Genomic DNA, 22,597 nt, shown 5'->3' with positions numbered 1-22,597 from the left:
CATCAAATATTTAATAAAAAAATTGTATACCTACAGGGGTTCTAAAATCAAATGTCTAAATTGTACAATTTATGACCATCTTAAAACAATTCCATATGTTAGCATAGTATATATTGCAATCTAAGGGCTTAGACCTATAGGGGTTTTAAAATGCGCTTTGTCCGCTGTCCAGTGTGTTGCTCTATATCCCGGCCTTGACGTACAGCTCACTGATGATTTTACCTTCTCCAGTTTAGAGAGAGCCAGAGAGTACCAGTCCTTAGCTCTGAACTGCATAAACCTCATGTTGGCCGGGTGGGTTAGCTCTGTGATGATACTGAGGCTGGGGAACAACCTGGGTGAGAAGTAACACAATATAGGTGGGATTAACTGGACTAAATAAAACAGAAAAACAACGACTGAACACAGTGTCAACCTCGCAAACAAATGTGACACCCAAAATACATTTACTTAACTGAATGACTAGATCAAATGAATAACTCTGAATGAATTAATAGCCTAGCTAATATAAACAGACATGATAAAACGTGGGCAACACAAGAAAAAACAGCATTGCTATCTACTTACACCATTCCAGTGTTTTCACCATTTAGTGAACAGCTACCTACAGTGCATTTGGAAAGTATTCAGACCCCTTGACCTTTTCCACATTTTGTTACGTTACGGCCTTATTCTAAAATGGATTAAATTGTCCCCCCCCCCCTCATCAATCTACACACAATACCCCATAATGACAAAGCAAAAACAGCTTTTTCTGAATTTTAGCAAATGTATTACAAATAAAAAACATCACAATTACATAAGTATTCAGACCCTTTACTCAGTACTTTGTTGAAGCACCTTTGGCAGCAATTACAGCCTTAAGTCTTCTTGGGTATGATGCTACTAGCTTGGCACACCTGTATTTGGGGAGTTTCTCCCATTGTTCTCTGCAGATCCTCTCAAGCTCTGTCAGGTTGGATGGGGAGCGTCGCTGCACAGCTATTTTCAGGTCTCTCCAGAGATGTTCGATCGGGTTCAAGTCCGGGCTCTGGCTGGGCCACTCAAGGACATTCAGAGACTTGTCCCGAAGCCACTCCTAAATTGTCTTGGCTGTGTGCTTAGGGTCGTTGTCCTGTTGGAAAGTGAACCTTCACCCCAGTTTGAGGTCCTGAGCGCTCTGGAGCAGGTTTTCATCAAGGATCTTTCTGTATTTTACTCCGTTCATCTTTCCCTCGATCCTGACTAGTCTCCCAGTCCCTGCCACTGAAAAACATCCCCACAGCATGATGCTGCCACCACCATGCTTCACTGTAGGGATGGTGCAGGTTTCCTCCAGATGTGATGCTTGGCATTCAGGCCAAAAAGTTCAATCTTGGTTTCATCAGACTAGAGAATCTTCTTTCACATGGTCCGAGAGTCCTTTAGGTGCCTTTTGGCAAACTCCAAGAGGGCTGTCATGTGCCTTTTACAAAAGAGAGGCCCTTCTCCCCCGATTCCTCAGTTTGGCCGGATGGCCAGCTCTAGGAAGAGTCTTGGTGGTTCCAAACTTCTTCCATTTAAGAATGATGGAGGCTACTGTGTTCTTGGGGACCTTCAATGCTGCAGAAATGTTTTGGTACCCTGCCCCAGATCTGTGCCTTGACACAATCCTGTCTCTGCGCTCTACGGACAATTCCTTCGACCTCATGGCTTGGTCTTTGCTCTGACATGCACTGCCAACTGTGGGACCTTATATAGACAGGTGTGTGCCTTTCCAAATCATGTCCAATCAATTGAATTTACCACAGGTGGACTCCAATCAAGTTGTAGAAACATCTCAAGGATGATCAATGGAAACAGGATGCACCTGAGCTCAATTTCGAGTCACATAGCAAAGGGTCTGAATACTTACGTAAATAAGGTATTTTTTGGTTTTGATTAACTGTCTGACAACATGAAACATGAGATGAGAACTACAATAAATCAGAAAACAAATGGATTCGCTGATGCAGTGTAGTAAGGTTGCCAAGGAAACTAGCTCTGCAGTGTGTACCATTTCCTGTCTTTCAACTACATGGTTTAAAAAATAATCCCTAATCAAAATTAATCTTCAAACCCACCTCTAAAATGTTAAACTGTGTTTAAAGGTTTATTAAAAGATTAGCCTGTATATGACACTTTTGATATCATAGAAATGCCTGCATAAGACCCCTTGGGCTCCCGAGTGGCGCAGCGTTCTAAGGTACTGCATCTCAGTGCTTGAGGCGTTACTACAGACCCCCTGGTTCGATTCTAGGCTGTATCACAACCGGCCGTGATTGTGAGTCCCATAGGCCGGCGTACAATTGGCCCAGTGTCGTCCGGGTTTGGCCGGTGTAGGCCGTCATTGAAAATAAGAATTTGTTCTTAACTGACTTGCCTAGTTAAATAAAAGGTAAAATAAAAAAATTATAAAATAAAATAACTGAACATGTGGTCCAGTATATTGGACTATAAAATAGTTTGACCAAAGGTTAAAAACATAACAGTGAATGGTTCTATTTCAAATACTTGTTTCGATGTCTCACAATAGGGATTCGCTGATAGGCGGATCACTACAGGAAGAACCAATCACACAGCGTCTGTCGGAGACAGACAGGTTGAGTGGCAAATGAGGTGAGGCCCTCCCTACTTATAAGGCACCACTCGCCCCACCCTCTGGTTATTCTCACTCTCATCATTACGCTTTCTGAAGCTATCCTCAGCACGACTTGATCCCGGTCTGCCTGCTTAATTGTTCTCAGGCCAACCGTGAGGTTAACGCTACCAAACGTAGGACCTCAGCTCCTGTCAATAGTGTTATGTACTGACCAAAAGGAATGTTTTTGCTTCAAATAGAGTTAGTTTTTTACTTCTCAGTAGCTAGCGTCACATGGCTAGCTATCTAGACCTGGTTAGCCCACGCTGCAAAGCATAAGCTAACTTGTCTAGCTCGCTGGAAAGCAAGCTAACCACACTAGCACAGACGGTAGTATCTCCCTTCTCTCATTTAGTTTAACTTACGTTCACTCGTTTGTGTCAACTAGACCGACCGGTTTTAGCCTCACGGTTCTAAGGTCATAGGAGAACACCACGGTTCCCTTCGGCTAGCACTGTGCTAGCTACAGCACACCTTAGCCACGCAAGATAGTTGCTAGCTAGCTAACGCCTTACTAGCCTCGTGGTTATAGCGTTAATACTGTGCTCACCCTAGCTAGCCATTAGCCGCAATACTTTTAACAAGCTATCTTACGCCTATTCAAAGCCTCTGTATTAGCAAGCCCTGTTCTATACAATGGCCACTGCCATCGGAAAATCGGTCTTCTCACAAAATCGTCTGTAGCGACCGAACGACCTACAAACTATTATCTCTATGGATGAGACTCTCACGAACACGTATATTTAGGTTGTTTTAGACAGGGCTTAGACTGTTTAGTGCCACAAATAAGGGGCTAAATACATGTAAAAAAAAAAAAATATATATATATATATATTCCTGATCTTATATCTTTCAGATATAGGCCAGACACTTCAGAACAAACTTCCTTTAGATTTTTTTGGGGGACTATCTGTTGTTCCATGTAGCCTGAGTGGCGCAGTGGTCTAAGGCACTGCATCGCAGTGCTAGCTGTGCCACTAGAGATCCGTAGCCGGCCGCGACCGGGAGACCCATGGGGCGGCGCACAATTGGCCCAGGGTAGGGGAGGGAATGGCCGGCAGGGATGTAGCTCAGTTGGTAGAGCATGGCATTTGCAACGCCAGGGTTGTGGGTTCGATTCCCACGGGGGGTATAAAAAAATAATGTATGCACTCACTAACTAAGTCGCTCTGGATAAGAGCGTCTGCTAAATGACGTAAAATGTAGTGAATCTGTTATTCAATGTGTTTGTATGGGCTAATAGCAGTAAGGACAAAAATAACTTTTCATCAAATAAATGTTTTACTATATTGTTTTGATACTTCAAGGGGTCTTAAAATTCAAAATCAAATAGCAAAATGATCCTTGGTATGACCTTCTTAAAACAATTCCATATAGGCCATTCCTCCCCCACTGAGCTAGAGGACTCCTGATACCTCCATGAGTGATAAGTATAATTTTTGTCTTTATCTGTTTGTCTGTCTAGTACTGTCTTTTTGCTAGCTAGGGCCATCTACTTTAAGTGCTGCCTGTTTTCCCAGCAGCCTACTTGGTGTGTGAACTGCTGACTGCTCATAACTTGCAGATTGTTGACACATCAACCAGGATTAAGGGACAATTTGTGACTTGTTTTGGTAATCAGTGGCTGTATTGGAGGGGGAGTGGTTTTACCTCTCCTAGGCAATCAGCAATTAGTACAGGGAGGTGTGCTCGTCACCTCTGCTAGGCAATTAGCAATTAGTGTTAGTACAGTCTCCCCTGGTTTCTCAGCGGTGGCCGCGTCAGTGGCGGTCTTGTCGGCAGAACTAAGACGGGTTATGCCGAGTTGTTCTGCGGAGTTGTTCGAGGAAGGAAAGAGAGGAAGGCTCCACACCACTCACTAGTTATTTTCTGATGATCTCATTTGCTCCTTTGTAGCTTTGGCTACTATGCTTGTGTTTTCTCTAGCTGTTCGCTCCTCTCCCTGTAGGCTTTACAGACGCTTCCCACCCCTTGGCTGCAACCCTTCTAATTTAGTGTATCCTGCACGCACAACCCATGTGTGGAATTCCTGGTATCTGGCAGCGTTTGGAACTGCCGATCTGCAGTCAAGAACGCAGAGTTCATCTCAGCCTATGCTGCTCTTCAGTCCCTTTACTTTTTGGCCCTGACGGAGACATGGATCACCCCAGAGAACACTGTTACTCCAGCTGCTCTCTCTTCATCTGACTACGTTTTCTCTCATAGTCCAAGAGCATCTGGTCGTCCCAGTGGTGGTACAGGGCTACTCACTTCTCCTAACTGGAGATGTTTCTATTTTTCTCTCTCTCACCTGTCCATTTCCTCATTTGAATTCAATGCTGTCACTTGTCCACTCAAGCTTAACATTGTTGTCATCTATCTCCCACCAGGTGCCCTTGGAGAGTACCTCAATGAGCTTGACACCTTGATAAGCTCATTTCTTGACGATGGCTCACCACTCTTCGTACTTGGCAACTTCAACCTCTCGACGTATGCCTTCGATTCATTTCTTTTCAACTCTCTCTATCCCCTCCTTGCCTCTTTTGACCTCACCCTTTCCCAATCCCCTCCAACTCACAAGGCAGGCAATACGCTTGACCTCATCTTTACTAGAGGCTGTTCGCCCACCCATCTCACTGCAACCCCCCTCCAGGTCTCTGATCACTACTTTGTTTCCTTTTCCTCCAACCCTAGCCACTCAGCTCCAACCCAGATGATCATGCACCGTCACAATCTTCGCTCCCCTTCGCTCCCCTTCTATCCTATCATCTCTCCCTTCTGCTAAATCCTTCTCCCTCCTGTCTCCTGATTCTGCCTCTTCGACCCTACTTTCCTCCCTTTCCGCATCCTATGACTCGCACTGTCCCCTTTCCTCCTGACCGGCTCGGCCCGCCCCTCCTGCTCCGTGGCTGAGTGACTCATTACAGAACAGGACTGTGGGCAGCTGAGCGAAAATGGAGGAAAACTAAACTTCCTTATCATCCTTTCACTCCCTCCTCTCTACCTTATCTTCCGCTGTATTCACTGCTAAAGCCACTTTCTATCACTAACCCTAAACTATTTTCCACCTTCTCCTCTCTCCTTAATTCTCCACCCCACCCCCTCCCTCTCTGCAGACAACTTTGTCAACCAATTTGAAAAGAAGGTTGACAACATCCGCTCCTCATTCACTCAGCCTATTAAGTCCACTGGTCCCACTCACACAGAACTATCCTACGAGTTCTCCCATTCCTCACTTCCCTCATCCCTGACCACTGGCTGCGTCCCCTCTGACTTCAAAATGGCCCGAGTCACTCCCCTCCTCAAGAAACCAACATTCGACTTATCTGACGTCAAAAACTATAGACCTGTAGCCCTTCTTTCTTTTCTTTCCAAAACACTTGAGTGTGCTGTCTCTGATCAACTCTCTCGTTATCTCGCTCAGAACGATTTTCTTTTCCCTAACCAGTCAGGCTTCAAGACGGGTCACTCAACCAAGACTGCTCTTCTCTGTGTCACGGAGGCTCTCCGCACTGTCAAAGCTGACTCTCTCTCCTCTGTCTTCCTAGATCTATCTGCTGCCTTCAACACAGTGAACCATCCGATCCTCCTCTCCACCCTCTCAGGGCTGGGCGTCTCAGGCTCTGCACACTCTTGGATTGCATCCTACCTGGCAGGCCGCTCCTACCAGGTGATGTGGAGAGGATCTATGTCTGCACCACATACGCTCACTACTGGTGTCCCCCAGGGCTCGGATCTTGGCCTTCTCCTCTTATCTCTTTACACCAAGTCACTCGGCTCAGTCATATCCTCACATGGTCTCTCCTATCATTGCTATGCGGATGACACTCAACTACTTTTCTCAATTTCTCCATTTCAACGTCATCCTAAATAACAGGTTTGCTATCCTAGAAGACAATATGGAGTTAACCATAGAAAGCTTCAACAAAGCTATGGAAGAAGCAGGGGAGAAAGTGCTTGGTCACAATAAATCCAGAGCAGAGGAATGGATACCCCAATTCACCTGGAGAAAAATAGAAGAAAGGAAACACATACGAAAACGCCAAATCTACTCGACTGAAGGAAAGGATAGAAAAATTATACACAGCAAAGGACAAAGAGGTCAAGAAGGGAGCCAGGAAAGACAAAAGAGAATATAACTGCGAGCAGCAATGAACGGGGTTCACAGGATGACAGAAAGGATACAAGGTCAGTTGGATAACAAACCAAGGACTCTGTCATGTAGGATCTATCTTCCTTTATGTGCAATCATGAGTCTAAATATTTGACGTATGGTTCATGTGGAGAAGATAATTGCAGATGATTTTGAGCACAAACAGCAGCAGTTAGGATAAGCTCCCGCTAGAAACCCCACTTTCAGCAAACAGAATGCACTCTTAATGTACTATTTTTTTTAATGTACTTATCAAAAGTTATAAATTGATATTTTTTCTTCAAAGGAAGATAACGTTTTCCAACAACAGGACCAATTACAGGACTTATCTACTTCAGGAAACCACTGAAATCTTCTGAGAACAACTATATGGGAAAAACATATACTTCAAGGACCTCAGGACTAGTATTGACAAACAAGTGCTCAAAGAAATTACAAGAGTATTACATATCTGGAGGTTAAGAAAAGAACAATCAGTAAACCTATCTGTGAGGAAAACTTGTGAGGAAACTTGAGATACTTGAAGGTGTGGAAGGCCTACTCCTTTAATTATACTGGACTGAGCATAATTTTATCTTACTACAAGTCAGTATTATATATATATATATATTTTTTTTTTTGTTGTTGTTGTTGTATTTTACTCCCAATTTCGTAATATCCAATTGCAATCCAATTATGACCTTGTCTCATCGCTGCAACTCCCCAACGGGCTCGGGAGAGGCAAAGGTCGAGTCCTGCGTCCTCCGAAACATGATTTGCCAAACGGCGTTTCTTAACACCCACCCGCTTAACCCGGAAGTCAGCCGTACCAATGTGTCAGAGGAAACACCGTTCAACTGATGACTGAAGTCAGCCTGCAGGCGCCCGGCCCACCACAAGGAGTCGCTAGAGCACGATGAGCCAAGTAAAGCCCCCCCTGGCCAAACGCTCCCCTAACCCGGACGACGCTGGGACAATTGTGCGCCGCCCTATGGGACTCCCGGTCACGGCCGGTTGTGATACAGCCTGGGAACAAACCCGGGTCTGTAGTGACGCCTCAAGCACTGAGATGCAGTGCCTTAGACCGCTGCACCACTTGGGAGGCCCAATATTTTATTATTTCAATAATTGTATAAACCACAATTGAAATATTTCAAAAACAAACAAAAGGCATTATTTTAAAAAGCATCATCCCAGCATTGTTCAAGAAGTTGTCATGGAGATTGTTTACCCTGAAGAATTACAAAGCACAGATGCCAAGAAGAATCACAAAGCAGCTGTGCTTTCAGACCACTTTGTGTCCCTTTATGCTGATTTTACCAAGAAAAATAACAAATGGACTAACAAACATTATATTCCACAATGATAGATCAGCCATATTGAAAACAGTGCAGATCCTATCCCTATGTAAGAGAAAATGATATTAATAATGGATCTCGAATTATTATAAATAAGGACGCAGAGCTTGATATTCCCAAACTAACCATGAATATTTATGACAGTGGAACTGTCCACAGTAATGAGGATGACCTTAAGAATTGTAAGGAATTCTTTACTACATTGAAAGCTGAAGTTGAAAAAGAGTGCTATTATCAGCCAAGGATGATCATAACAAAGAACAATTTGAAGAGACATTTAATGCATATAACTTTCAGCTTTACTTTGCCCAATACAAATAACAAATTGTAGCGCACATATGAGACAAGCCAAATTCAGCAGTTGAGGGAAGAAATCATCAAAAGCCAGATCTCTTATAAGGAGCTACAGTCTCAGATGAATGAATTACAGCAAGACAATCTGTCTCTAAAAATTCAAATGAAAAGAGACCCAGGACAATATGGTGCAGTGGAAGACCCTTTCTAGTGAGCTACAATCAGGCAATGGGCCAGCCCAATGAACTCAGTCCTAACGCAGCCAGTTACACAAAGCTGAATAAGCCATGTCACTCTACAGGATCACCAGAACTTATTGCAGAGCAAAGAACTAAACCACCATCCTTGACTAAGAGTCTATAGAAACAGTAAGAAAACACTAACAGACCATCCTGAAAGCCAGCCCTCAGCTTCCATGCAAACAGGAGGTGACAAAATACCTCTAATGGACCCCAATAGAAACTACAGAAGAAGATCACGTCAACCCTTCCACTCTCAGGTGCCATGCCAACCCTTCCTCCATCACCCAGAGTAGCCACGTCGACCGTTCCTCCATCACCCAGAGTAGCCACGTCGACCGTTCCTCCATCATCCAGAGTAGCCACGTCGACCGTTCCCCCCTCATCCAGAGGAGACACGTCGACCGTTCCCCCCTCATCCAGAGGAGACACGAAAGACAACTGAAAGACATTACAAGGAAACTCTAGCTAACCCAACTGATTGAAGGCCCGACTAGGATAACAAAATCCACAAAAACACAACTGGACTTGATATTATCCAATAAGCCTGAACGAATAACAAAAATCATACAACATCATTTCTGGTTTATCTGACCACAATCTTACTTTGGTTGCAAGAAAAATCACCAAACAGAGGTTCAGATACCAGGATAGTAATAGGACCAAAAGTAACATCAGTCGCATTCCTAAAAGAGATTTGGATCTTTTTGAAAATGAACTAAGGCAAATCAAATGGTCTGAAATCATTTATGGTGTACAGTGCCTTCATAAAGTATTCATACCCCTTGACTTAAGCACATTTTTACTCCTGAACTTATTTAGGTTTGCCATAACAAAGGGGTTGAATACTTATTGACTCAAGACATTTCAGCTTTTAATTTTGTATTTGTTTGTAAAAAATTTGAAAAACATCATTCTACTTTGACATTATGGGGTATTGTGTATAGGCCAGTGACAAAAAATCAAAATTTAATCAATTTTAAATTCAGGCTGTAACACAACAAAATGTGGAAAAAGTCAAGGGGTGTGAATACTTTCTGAAGGCACTGTAGATTTAGAAAACGACTGCAATGAAATTACAACAACAATTCATCAAATCCACAGCAAATTCTCAAGGAAAGTCCCACTCTTTGGCACCTGACGAATAAGAAATCACTCAAATCTGGTTTAGAGGTTGACCGCCTAGTTTACGATGGACTGAGAAATTAAGTGACTGAGAGTCACAGGAAAGCCAAAGCTGGAGGCCAAATGCAAGGAGGCCAAATGCAACCTCATAAGGAAAAACATTGATAAACTGACTGGAAAAGGCCATGTCAAGAATGGTGTACTACAACTTAAGGTAGATGGAAGTCTCCAAGACAAAAACTCGGTCATCGCCACCACTTTCAATAACTACTTCATTGATTTCAGTTTTAGAGTTGGGCCAACAATTTACCATCAGAGACCAGACTATCACAACTCGCAACGACTGTCACCAGGTTTTTAACCTAGTGAAGACAAATGAAGGGAAGGTGCATAAACTCATATCCTCTGTCAAATTCTAAAGCCAAGGATATACAGTACCAGTCAAAGGTTTGGACACACCTACTCAAGGGTTTTTCTTTATTTGTGCTATTTTCTACATTGTAGAATAATAGTGAAGACATCAAAACTATGAAATAACACATACGGAATCATGTAGTAACCAAAAAAGTGTTAAACAAATCAAAATATATTTGAGATTTGAAATTCTTCAAATAGCCACCCATTGCCTTAATGACAGCTCTGCACACTCTTGGCATTCTCTCAACCAGCTTCACCTGGAATGCTTTTCCAACAGTCTTGAAGGAGTTCCTACATATGCTGAGCACTTGTAGGCTGCTTTTCCTTCACTCTGTCGTCCGACTCATCCCAAACCATCTCAATTGGGTTGAGGTCGGGGGATTGTGGAGGCCAGGTCATCTGATGCAGCACTCCATCACTCTCCTTCTTGGTAAAATAGCCCTTACACAGCTTGGAGGTGTGTTGTGTCATTGTCCTATTGAAAAACAAATGACTGTCCCACTAAGCCCAAACCAGATGGGATGGCGTATCGCTGCAGAATGCTGTGGTAGCCATGCTTGTTAAGTGTGCCTTGAATTCTAAATAAATCACAGACAGTGTCACCAGCAAAGCACCCCCAAACCATGACACCTCCTACTCCATGCTTTACGGTGGGAACTACACATTCAGAGATCATCCGTTCACCCACACCGCGTCTCACAAAGACACGGCGGTTTGAACCACAAATCTCCTATTTGGACTCCAGACCAAAGGAAACATTTCCACCAGTCTAATGTCCATTGCTCGTGTTTCTTGGCCCAATCAGGTCTCTTCTTCTTATTGGTGTCCTTTAGTAGTGGTTTCTTTGCAGCAATTCGACCATGAAGACCTGATTCACACAGTCCCCTCTGAACAGTTTATGTTGAGATGTGACTGTTACTTGAACTCTGTGAGAGCCAGTTTCATCATAGAGCTTGATGGTTTTTGCGACTGCACTTGAAGAAACTTTCAAAGTTCTTGAAATGTTCCGTATTGACTGACCTTCATGTCTTAAAAATAATGATGGACTGTCGTTTCTCTTTGCTTATTTGAGCTGTTCTTTCCATAATATGGACTTGGTCTTTTACCAAATAGGGCTTTCTTCTGTATACCTTGTCACAAAACAACTGATTGGCTCAAATGCATTAAGAAGGAAATAAATTCCACAAATTAACTTTTAAGAAGGCACACTTGTTAATTGAAATGCATTCCAGGTGACTACCTCATGAAGCTGGTTGAGAGAATGCCAATAGTGTGCAAAGCTGTCTTCAAGGCAAAGGGTGGCTATTTGAAGAATCTCAAATATAAAATATATTTTGATTTGTTTAACACTTGTTTGGTTATTACATGATTCCATATGTGTTATTTCATAGTTTTGATGTCTTCACTATTATTCTACAATGTAAAAATTCGGGGGGAAAAAGTATTTGAGGGAAAAAAGTATTTGATCCCCTGCTGATTTTGTACGTTTGCCCACTGACAAAGAAATGATCAGTCTATAATTTTAATGGTAGGTTTATTTGAACAGTGAGAGACAGAATAACAACAACAAAATCCAGAAAAACGCATGTCAAAAATGTTATAAATTGATTTTCATTTTAATGAGGGAAATAAGTATTTGACCCCCTCTCAATCAGAAAGATTTCTGGCTCCCAGGTGTCTTTTATACAGGTAACGAGCTGAGATTAGGAGCACACTCTTAAAGGGAGTGCTCCTAATCTCAGCTTGTTACCTGTATAAAAGACACCTGTCCACAGAAGCAATCAATCAATCAGATTCCAAACTCTCCACCATGGCCAAGACCAAAGAGCTCTCCAAGGATGTCAGGGACAAGACTGTAGACCTACACAAGGCTGGAATGGGCTACAAGACCATCGCCAAGCAGCTTGGTGAGAAGGTGACAACAGTTGGTGCGATTATTCGCAAATGGAAGAAACACAAAAGAACAGTCAATCTCCCTCGGCCTGGGGCTCCATGCAAGATCTCACCTCGTGGAGTTGCAATGATCATGAGAACGGTGAGGAATCAGCCCAGAACTACACGGGAGGATCTTGTCAATGATCTCAAGGCAGCTGGGACCATAGTCACCAAGAAAACAATTGGTAACACACTACGCCGTGAAGGACTGAAATCCTGCAGCGCCCGCAAGGTCCCCCTGCTCAAGAAAGCACATATACAGGGCCGTCTGAAGTTTGCTAATGAACATCTGAATGATTCAGAGGAGAACTGGGTGAAAGTGTTGTGGTCAGATGAGACCAAAATCGAGCTCTTTGGCATCAACTCAACTCGCCGTGTTTGGAGGAGGAGGAATGCTGCCTATGACCCCAAGAACACCATCCCCACCGTCAAACATGGAGGTGGAAACATTATGCTCTGGGGGTGTTTTTCTGCTAAGGGGACAGGACAACTTCACCGCATCAAAGGGATGATGGACGGGGCCATGTACCGTCAAATCTTGGGTGAGAACCTCCTTCCCTCAGCCAGGGCATTGAAAATGGGTCGTGGATGGGTATTCCAGCATGACAATGACCCAAAACACACGGCCAAGGCAACAAAGGAGTGGCTCAAGAAGAAGCACATTGAGGTCCTGGAGTGGCCTAGCCAGTCTGCAGACCTTAATCCCATAGAAAATCTGTGGAGGGAGCTGAAGGTTCGAGTTGCCAAATGTCAGCCTCGAAATCTTAATGACTTGGAGAAGATCTGCAAAGAGGAGTGGAACAAAATCCTTCCTGAGATGTGTGCAAACCTGGTGGCCAACTACAAGAAACGTCTGACGTCTGTGATTGCCAACAAGGGTTTTGCCACCAAGTGCTAAGTCATGTTTTGCAGAGGGGTCAAATCTTTATTTCCCTCATTAAAATGCAAATCAATTTATAACATTTTTGACATGTGTTTTTCTGGATTTTTTTGTTGTTATTCTGTCTCTCACTGTTCAAATAAACCTAACATTAAAATTATAGACTGATCATGTCTTTGTCAGTGGACAAACGTACAAAATCAGCAGGGGATCAAATACTTTTTTCCCTCACTGTATATGGAATGGACACTGTGTTTCTAAAACAGTACAAATAAATCCTGATACACCCAATCACCAAAATAATTAACCTTTCAATACGGCAAAACACATTTCCTATGGCATGGAAATCAGCTATTGTAACTCCAATATATATATATCAGGAGACAAACATGATGTGAGCAACTAAAGACCAATCGTTATCCTCCCTGTCATCTCGGAAGTCGCAGAGAAAGTGGTCATGGAACAGCTAACAGCTCACCTGAATATGGGTAGTTTTCCCCTTCACTCCATGCAGTTTGGGTTTAGGGCAGGGTTGAAAGTAAGGCAGTACGGTCCAGTAAAGCGTCCTGGCAAAATAAATAGTGGTGGTATGCCGTACCGGTAAAACATGAGCCTATCACAAAAATTAAAACAAAATGTAAAAAAAGCTGTAGGTTATTACACCATTATTTATCATTAGGCTACCGCATGTCAGAGGCTTGAGAAATTAGCGAATGGACTTGAAGACCAGTGGTATAGCCTACTCTCCAAAATGCAATGTGGTTAGACGAGAACACTGAAGTTTTGCCAAGGCAGAGATGAATGGCCGACACCAAGACGTGTGTGGACAGCAGTGGATGCATAAATTCTGGCCTAATGACAATCGCCAAAATGTCACTACAATTTCTGGTGTTTTGTGTAACAGATGTCTCTCTCCATTCACCACTGTTTGGAGGCTGGAAATATGTTGCGAGTGGATGAACGTGCACGAGTAGCCTAGTAAAGGAGCCCTTTGAAGTGATTGTTTGACAATCAGATGAAAACATCATGACTGATTGTGTTTATGCCACAATAAAAGGTAATACATTTAAAAAGTTAAATGACATCTTTACGACTATTGAATTAATAGGGATTCTATATGTGAGCGTGTGCACACTTAGGAGGTCCCGTACCGGGAAGAAATTCAATCTACTTTCACCCCTGGTTTAGGGTCAACCACTCTACAGAAACAGCATGTTGCTATCTCCTAGAGATGACCAAGGCCAAGCTGGACAAAGGGGGTGTTGTAGGTGCAGTTCTCCTTGACCTCAGAAAAGCCTTTGACACTTAACCACAATGTCCTCCTCTCCAAGCTATCCAACTTCAACATCTCAACAAGTGCTTTAAAATGAATTGAGTCTTATCTGGAAGACCGGATGCAATGTATTGGGATTAAATGTGAACTATCATCACCAAGGGATTGCACTATGGCGAGTGGCACAGGAGTCAATCCTGGGCCCTTTGTTATTCAGCCTCTATATTAATGACCTTCCATCTGTTTGCCAGAGCATGGATATTTAAATGTATGCGGATGACACAGTTATTTATACGCATGGCAAAAATGCTGATGAAGTGGCAAGCAAACTAACAGCATCATTGGATAAAGTGGCTGAATGGCTCAACCACTCCTTTAAATATCTGGGCATTATCCTAGACCCTACTTTCACGTTTAAAAAACACATTAAAAAGATGTCCAGCAAAATCAGATATCGTCTTTCAAATGTTCGATACATCAGGTACTCACTCTCTACAGAGGCAGCCAATATGTACTGTATTTACATGCAATGATCTTCTCTCACCTGTCCTATTCTATCACCGGCTGTTCTCAAACCAATGAAACATCAATGAAACCCCTTCGATCACTATATAAACAAGCACTGAAGATCCTGGACAGGAAATTAGATCGTTATCTTCACTGTAATATTGAATGTTATATCCTACTATACTACTGTATGAGTGATGTGTATTTAAATATGTTTATATATTTAGATATGTTTAGTAAGGGACCACGGATGAAATGTAGCAGTGTTTAGCTAACACTGCTGCAAACCTCATATTTCACTGTCTGAAATGTATGTTTTTAACTGAACATGGTCCCTTTAAATAAACTACTACTACTACTACTACTACTACTACTACTACTGCAAAGAATGAGTTGTTATTAGTTTCCTTGTTTTTTTTTTATATCAATACCAAATTCAGTGTGGTTCGTCTTAGGGACATCAATGATAATGATGACAAGTTTGATAGGCCACTGTGGAGTGGATTAACAGTGGTTTAAATGGACACGTAAAATCAGATTTTTTATTTGTCAATAACTCAGCCAACTTTTCAAGTTAAGAAATGTACCATGGGCCGAATTTGGTGTCCTTTGGTCCTATGGTTCATGAAAATAAGATTTTAGATTTTTTGTGTGTGCATATTTTAGCATATTAGCGTACGTGCTACTGGTATAGTGTGGCCATCTTTAAATGCATCAATGCTATTTTCCCAAACTATTTAGGGACTAAAGACCAAATCTGGAGTGAATCTGACTTTTGGTCCATGAGATAAATATATTTGTATGATTATTCTAAGCATTTGTGTTACATAGTCAAAACAGTTAATTGTTAATAGTTTCCTTATTTTTTAAGATATAAATGCCAAACTTAACATGGTTTATTATGGTAATGTATTCGATGACCCCAAAAAGTTTAAAATTAATAGGCCATTGTGAAGTGGATTTACAAAGCATTTAAATGGACACGTACAATCTGATTTCCTGATTAATCAAGAACTCAGCCATCTCTTAACTTAGCTTGAGAAAAGCTAAGGGATTGGTTAACAGATGTACCATGGGCTTACATGCAGAATTTCGAACTTATATGGTTCATGAGAATATTGAGATTTTTTTCAGCATGAGGAACAATACCTACATATACTGAACAAAAATATAAACGGTTACACGTGGTCTGCGGTTGTGAGGCCGGTTGGACGTACTGCCAAATGTTCTAAAATGGACGTTGGAGGTGGCTTATGCTAGAGAAATTGACATTCCTGCAGTCAGCATGCCAATTGCATGCTCCCTCAACACTTGAGACATCTGTGGCATTCTGTTGTGTGATAAAACTGCACATTTTAGAGTGACCCTTTATTGTCTCCAGCACAAGGTGCACCTGTGTAATGATCATGCTGTTTAATCAGCTTCTTGACATGCCCCATCTGTCAGGTGGATGGGTTATCTTGACAAAGGGTCAAATGCTCACTAACAGGAATGTAAACAAATTTGTGCACAAATTTTGAGATAAATAAGCTTTTTGTGAGTATGGAAAACTTCTGGTATCTTTTATTTCAGCTCATGAAACATGGGACCAGCACTTTACATGTTATTATATTTTTGTTCAGTGTACAAAGTTTAAAGTCTCTAGGTCAAATGGGGAGACGGATATGATGATTTAAGTGAGACTGCTTATAACAGCGCCACCTATAGGCCAATCATGGCATTCTTTTTGACCAAGTTACTCATGGCCTCTAGTTTCTGTGTGCCAAATTAGAAAAAAGTTACCAATCTATGCTTGAGTTATTAGACAAGGAAATGTCAAGGAAAAGAAATAATCTAAGAATAACGATAGATTTCACAGCTTTGTTGTGAACGCCTAAATATGTAGAAAGACTTGCCTCTTTATTTTTTATTTTTTTATTTCACCTTTATTTAACCAGGTAAGCCAGTTGAGAACAAGTTCTCATTTACAACTGCGACCTGGCCAAGACAAAGCAAAGCAGTGCGATAAAAACAACAACAACACAGAGTTACATATGGGGTAAAACAAAACAAAGTCAAAAATACAACAGAAAATATATATACAGTGTGTGCAAATGTAGCAAGTTATGGAGGTAAGGCAATAAATAGGCTATAGTGCAAAATAATTACAATAGTATTAACACTGGAATGCTAGATGTGCAAGAGATTATGTGCAAATAGAGATACTGGGGTGCAAAAGAGCAAAATAAATAACAATATAGGGATGAGGTAGTTGGGTGGGCTAATTTCAGATGGGCTGTGTACAGGTGCAGTGATCGGTAAGGTGCTCTGACAACTGATGCTTAAAGTTAGTGAGGGAGATAAGAGTCTCCAGCTTCAGAGATTTTTGCAATTCGTTCCAGTCATTGGCAGCAGAGAACTGGAAGGAATGGCGGCCAAAGGAGGTGTTGGCTTTGGGAATGACCAGTGAGATATACCTGCTGGAGCGCAGACTACGGGTGGGTGCTGCTATGGTGACCAATGAGCTAAGATAAGGCGGGGATTTGCCTAGCAGTGATTTATAGATGGCTTGGAGCCAGTGGGTTTGACGACGAACATGTAGTGAGGACCAGCCAACAAGAGCGTACAGGTCACAGTGGTGGGTAGCGTATGGGGCTTTGGAGACAAAACGGATGGCACTGTGATAGACTACATCCAATTTGCTGAGTAGAGTGTTGGAGGCTATTTTGTAAATGACATCGCCGAAGTCAAGGATCGGTAGGATAGTCAGTTTTACGAGGGCATGTTTAGCAGCATGAGTGAAGGAGGCTTTGTTGCGAAATAGGAAGCCGATTCTAGATTTAACTTTGGATTGGAGATTCTTTATGTGAGTCTGGAAGGAGAGTTTACAGTCTAACCAGACACCTAGGTATTTGTAGTTGTCCACATACTCTAGGTCAGACCCGTCAAGAGTGGTGATTCTAGTCGGGTGGGCGGGTGCCAGCAGCGTTCGATTGAAAAGCATGCATTTAGTTTTACTAGTGTTTAAGAGCAGTTGGAGGCTACTGAAGGAGTGTTGTATGGCATTGAAGCTCGTTTGGAGGTTTGTTAACACAGTGTCCAATGAAGGGCCAGATGTATACAAAATGGTGTCGTCTGCGTAGAGGTGGATCTGAGAGTCACCAGCAGCAAGAGCGACATCATTGATATACACGGAGAAAAGAGTCGGCCCAAGAATTGAACCTTGTGGCACCCCCATAGAGACTGCCATAGGTCCAGACAACAGGCCCTCCGATTTGACACATTGAACTCTATCTGAGAAGTAGTTGGTGAACCAGGCGAGGCAGTCATTTGAGAAACCAAGGCTATTTAGTCTGCCAATAAGAATGCGGTGGTTGACAGAGTCGAAAGCCTTGGCCAGGTCGATGAAGACGGCTGCACAGTATTGTCTATTATCAATCGCGGTTATAATATCGTTTAGGACCTTGAGTGTGGCTGAAGTGCACCCATGACCAGCTCGGAAACCGGATTGCATAGCGGAGAAGGTACGGTGGTATTCGAAATGGTCGGTGATCTGTTTGTTAACTTGGCTTTCAAATACTTTCGAAAGGCAGGGCAGGATGGATATAGGTCTGTAGCAGTTTGGATCTAGAGTGTCACCCCCTTTGAAGAGGGGGATGACCGCGGCAGCTTTCCAATCTCTGGGGATCTCAGACGTTATGAAAGAGAGGTTGAACAGACTAGTAATAGGGGTTGCGACAATTTCGGCGGCTAGTTTTAGAAAGAAAGGGTCCAGATTGTCTAGCCCAGCTGATTTGTAGGGGTCCAGATTTTGCAGCTCTTTCAAAACGTCTGCTGTCTGAATTTGTGTGAAGGAGAAGCGGGGGGGGGCATGGGCAAGTTTCAGCGGAGGGTGCAGAGTTGGTGGCCGGGGTAGTGGTAGCCAGATGGAAAGCATGGCCAGCTGTAGCAAAATGCTTGTTGAAATTCTCGATTATTGTAGATTTATCGGTGGTGATAGTGTTTCCTAGCCTCAGTGCAGTGGGCAACTGGGAGGAAGTACTCTTATTCTCCATGGACTTTACAGTGTCCCAAAACTTTTTGGAGTTAGTGCTACAGGATGCAAATTTCTGTTTGAAAAAGTTTGCCTTTGCTTTCCTGACTGCTTGTGTATATTGGTTCCTAACTTCCCTGAAAAGTTGCATATCGCGGGGGCTATTTGATGCTAATGCAGTACGCCACAGGATGTTTTTGTGCTGGTCAAGGGCAGTCAAGTCTGAGGAGAACCAGGGGCTATATCGGTTCTTAGTTCTGTATTTTTTGAATGGGGCATGTTTATTTAAGATTGAGAGGAAATTACTTTTAAGGAACAACCAGGCATCCTCTACTGACAGAATGAGATCTATATCCATCCAGGATACCTGGGCCAGGTCAATTAGGAAGGCCTGCTCGCTAAAGTGTTTTAGGGAGCGTTTGACAGTGATGAGGGGTGGTCGTTTGACTGCGGACCCGTTACGGACGCAGGCAATAAGGCAGTGATCGCTGAGATCCTGGTTGAAGACAGCTGAGGTGTATTTAGAGGGTATGTTAGTCAGGATGATATCTATGAGGGTACCCATGTTTACGGATTTAGGGTTGTACCTGGTATGTTCGTTGATAATTTGCGTGAGGTTGAGGGCATCTAGTTTGGATTGTAGGATGGCCGGGGTATTAAGCATATCCCAATTTAGGTCACCAAGCAGTACGAACTCTGAGGATAAATGGGGGGCAATCAATTCACATATGGTGTCCAGGGCACATCTGGGGGCTGAGGGGGGTCTGTAGCAAGCGGCAACAGTGAGAGACTTATTTCTGGAAAGGTGGATTTTTAGAAGTAGAAGCTCAAACTGTTTGGGCACAGACCTGGATAGTATGATAGAGCTCTGCAGGCTATCTCTACAGTAGATTGCAACTCCACCCCCTTTGGCAGTTCTATCTAGACGGAAAATGTTATAGTTGGGGATGGAAATTTCAGAATTTTTGGTGGCCTTCCTGCCTCTGAAGCAGAGATGGCAGTTAGAAGGAACGACATGAGGTAAGTGTACAAAATCACAAAGAAACTCACGGCAGACAAAAAGGCCAGCAAAGATGTTCCACTGAAAGATCAAGATGGGAGACCGATGAAAGAGATGAAAAATATAGAGTGAACAGTGTTTGCACATTGACGATAGTTGCGCTACCTGAACAGTGTCTGAGCACTAACAAGGGTTTCGCTACCTAAACACTAACAATGGTTACGGTACCTGAACAGTGTCTGCACATTGATGATGGTTTCGGTACCTAAACAGTGTCTGCAGATTGACAATGGTTGCAGTACCTGAACAGTGTCTGCACATTGACAATGGTTCCGGTACCTGAACAGTGTCTGCACATTGACGATGGTTTTGGCGTCAGCCATGTAGTCCTCCTCTGCACTCATGGTGCTCTCCTTGTCCACCACCACCATGTTGGCTGCAAAGGACACGCCGCAGCGCAGGAGGTCATCCAGGCTAGGGGAGACACACACACACACACATTTGACTTGAATTTGACTTCTTGACTTGAAAAACTCAAGACCTTAGTTATAGACTGTCAGGAAAACCTCTGGACTCTGCACATGAGCTAGCTATCTTTTGAAAGATTCGCTGTGGAGAGAGAATCGTAACTAATAGTATCTCGGGGGCTGTCTAGAAAGGTGACGTTGGACACAGGACTTATTTGAGAAATTGATATTTCAGTTCACTCAGTCCGTTTCCTTTAGATGTAGTCTTGTTAGGAAGACTAATAGCATACAAATGCAGTACTTGCACTAAATTAAATGATTGATAAGGTTATAAAGGTGATGTGCGTCAAGTACTTATCGATGGAGCCGACCATGTAGAACACCATGGGGAACCAACAGATCGCCTCCAGGAACTGTGTGTCAGGCCTGGTGAGACAACAGAACGCGTCACAACATGGAAAAGAATAGAATAGAATGGAATTTAATTAAATTGAATAGATCTTCATTGTCCATATGAACAAATATTGTTATTTTTGCTGTCACAGTACCCAACCCGCCATATCCAAAAGAGACAGTCACTTTTATAAAATAGAGAAAATATGGTAGGAGGTGCTGCTTTGCTTGTGGTAAAAGTACCAAAAAGGGCGCTCATTGGTATCTTGCTGAATTCAAGATAAGCCATAGCCATTCAATCTCATTTAACATTCACTTCCCAGCTAGCACATAACGTTCTGAGAACCATATGTTTCATAGAGCTTGGTGAGCGCGTGGTTGTCCTATGGTTATTTTGCATACAACCTTCCCACAACTTTGCCGGATAGTTGCTTGGCTTTGTAACATTCTCAGCACATTTAAGGAACTTGACAAAAAAAAAAAACGTTATTTTCTTGGTATTTCATTACTTTAAATGTTCAAACATGGTTACATTTAATTGTAATTATGGTAATATTCTAGGAATGTTCTCCAACTGGTTTGCATTGGGAATGATCTCAAATATTCAAATCAAATCAAATATTTCAGAGAACGTTAAGAAACAACGTTCTTCTGTGGGGATTTTAGTACTTCAACACAAGGTTTCCTCATGGTTCTATTTAAAATCATGTTCTCAAATTGTTCCGAGAATGTTAAGAAAACGTTCCATAAAAAACACTACAAAACTTTAGTAACGTTCAGAACTTTCTAAAAATGTTATTTAAAGTGGAACTGAAAGCGTTTTAGCAACATTAAATCTTATTAAAATCTGATCATAGGAAGAATATGACACCTTTTTTTTTTTTACATTTTCTGACAAGCGAGCACTTAGATTTTCACGTTTTCATAAATTCATAGAATGTTTGGGAATTATGAATTGTAACGCATTTGTGAAAATTCTATAGCAATATAGAGTGGGAAGGCAGACGTGTGTTTTGACAATGAATAAACCAAAATAAAAACATCTCTCTTGTCCAGGACCAGAGTCTAAGCAGACTGGTGCGCCATAGCCAATCAGAGCTACAGTAGGCCAATATGCAAATAATCCATTTGCCACATGGGCCTGCCATCATTCACTTTGAACTGGACTGTGTTACAGGCAGTAGCAACAGCACGATCATTAGATCATTAGAACGTATTCGCCAAAAGCCACCTGAATGGATTTCTGCAAATATGGGGGGGCTCTCAGATGCTTGAGGGGCAGCTCTTGGGGGGACTGTTGGGGGATCTTGGATGGTTGGTGGCCTGGCAGTTGGGAGCTTGGGCACTGGTTCGGGTCCCCGATTTGACTTGGTGGGAGATCTGTCGATGTGCCCCTGGGCGGGGGTGCTTGACCCTGGTTGCTCCTGTGGGTCACTCTGGATTGGAGTGTCTGCAAAATGACTGAATGTAACGTAAATGTTGAGCGGCTTCACTGCAGTTAGATTGTATGGTTATTTTTTTTGTTTTTTTTTTATAGATATGCTTACTTAGGCTAACAGTCGTTCAAGTTCAGCATAGCTAGCTAGCTAGCTAGCAAAGTGATTCACATTTCTTGCTAGCTAACCAAATTACACCTGCATCTCTAGCTGTAGCCACCCAAAAACGATGAGGGGAAAAAGTCAGTCACTCATCCAATGACATGACATCCTCATAGTAGCTAGCTAATGTTAGGCTCTGTCTTTTTAGCTTACTAAATAAATAGTGAATGCAGCATTGCTGTGTGGTGCACTCAAAATGTATTGTAGTTGAGTAGCAAGTCTAGGCTACTCCCCTCGGGCCCCTCATCACCACAAACGACTTCAATTTTTAAAAACATTTTAGTCATTTAGCAGATGCTCTTATCCAGAGCGACTTACAGTTAGTGAGTGCATACATTTTTCATACTGGC

General features: G+C 42.6%; 1 protein-coding gene across 1 annotated transcript in view; it reads right to left on the bottom strand.

Moving 5' to 3' along the window:
• Nucleotides 1-22,597, bottom strand: part of LOC311150512 (potassium channel subfamily T member 2-like) — a gene marked incomplete at both ends in the record, with an annotated part of 60,771 nt that overhangs the window by 12,034 nt on the left and 26,140 nt on the right. The window contains 2 exons of the mRNA XM_084188000.1: nt 223-334; nt 20,129-20,263. Of these exons, the coding sequence (XP_084044126.1) occupies nt 223-334; nt 20,129-20,263 (247 nt within the window). The remainder of the gene's footprint in view (nt 1-222; nt 335-20,128; nt 20,264-22,597) is intronic.

The sequence above is a fragment of the Coregonus lavaretus genome (assembly GCF_964263955.1).
Source record: "Coregonus lavaretus genome assembly, chromosome: 23".
Taxonomy (NCBI): Eukaryota; Metazoa; Chordata; class Actinopteri; order Salmoniformes; family Salmonidae; genus Coregonus; species Coregonus lavaretus.
This window is presented reverse-complemented; position numbering and strand designations above follow the sequence as displayed.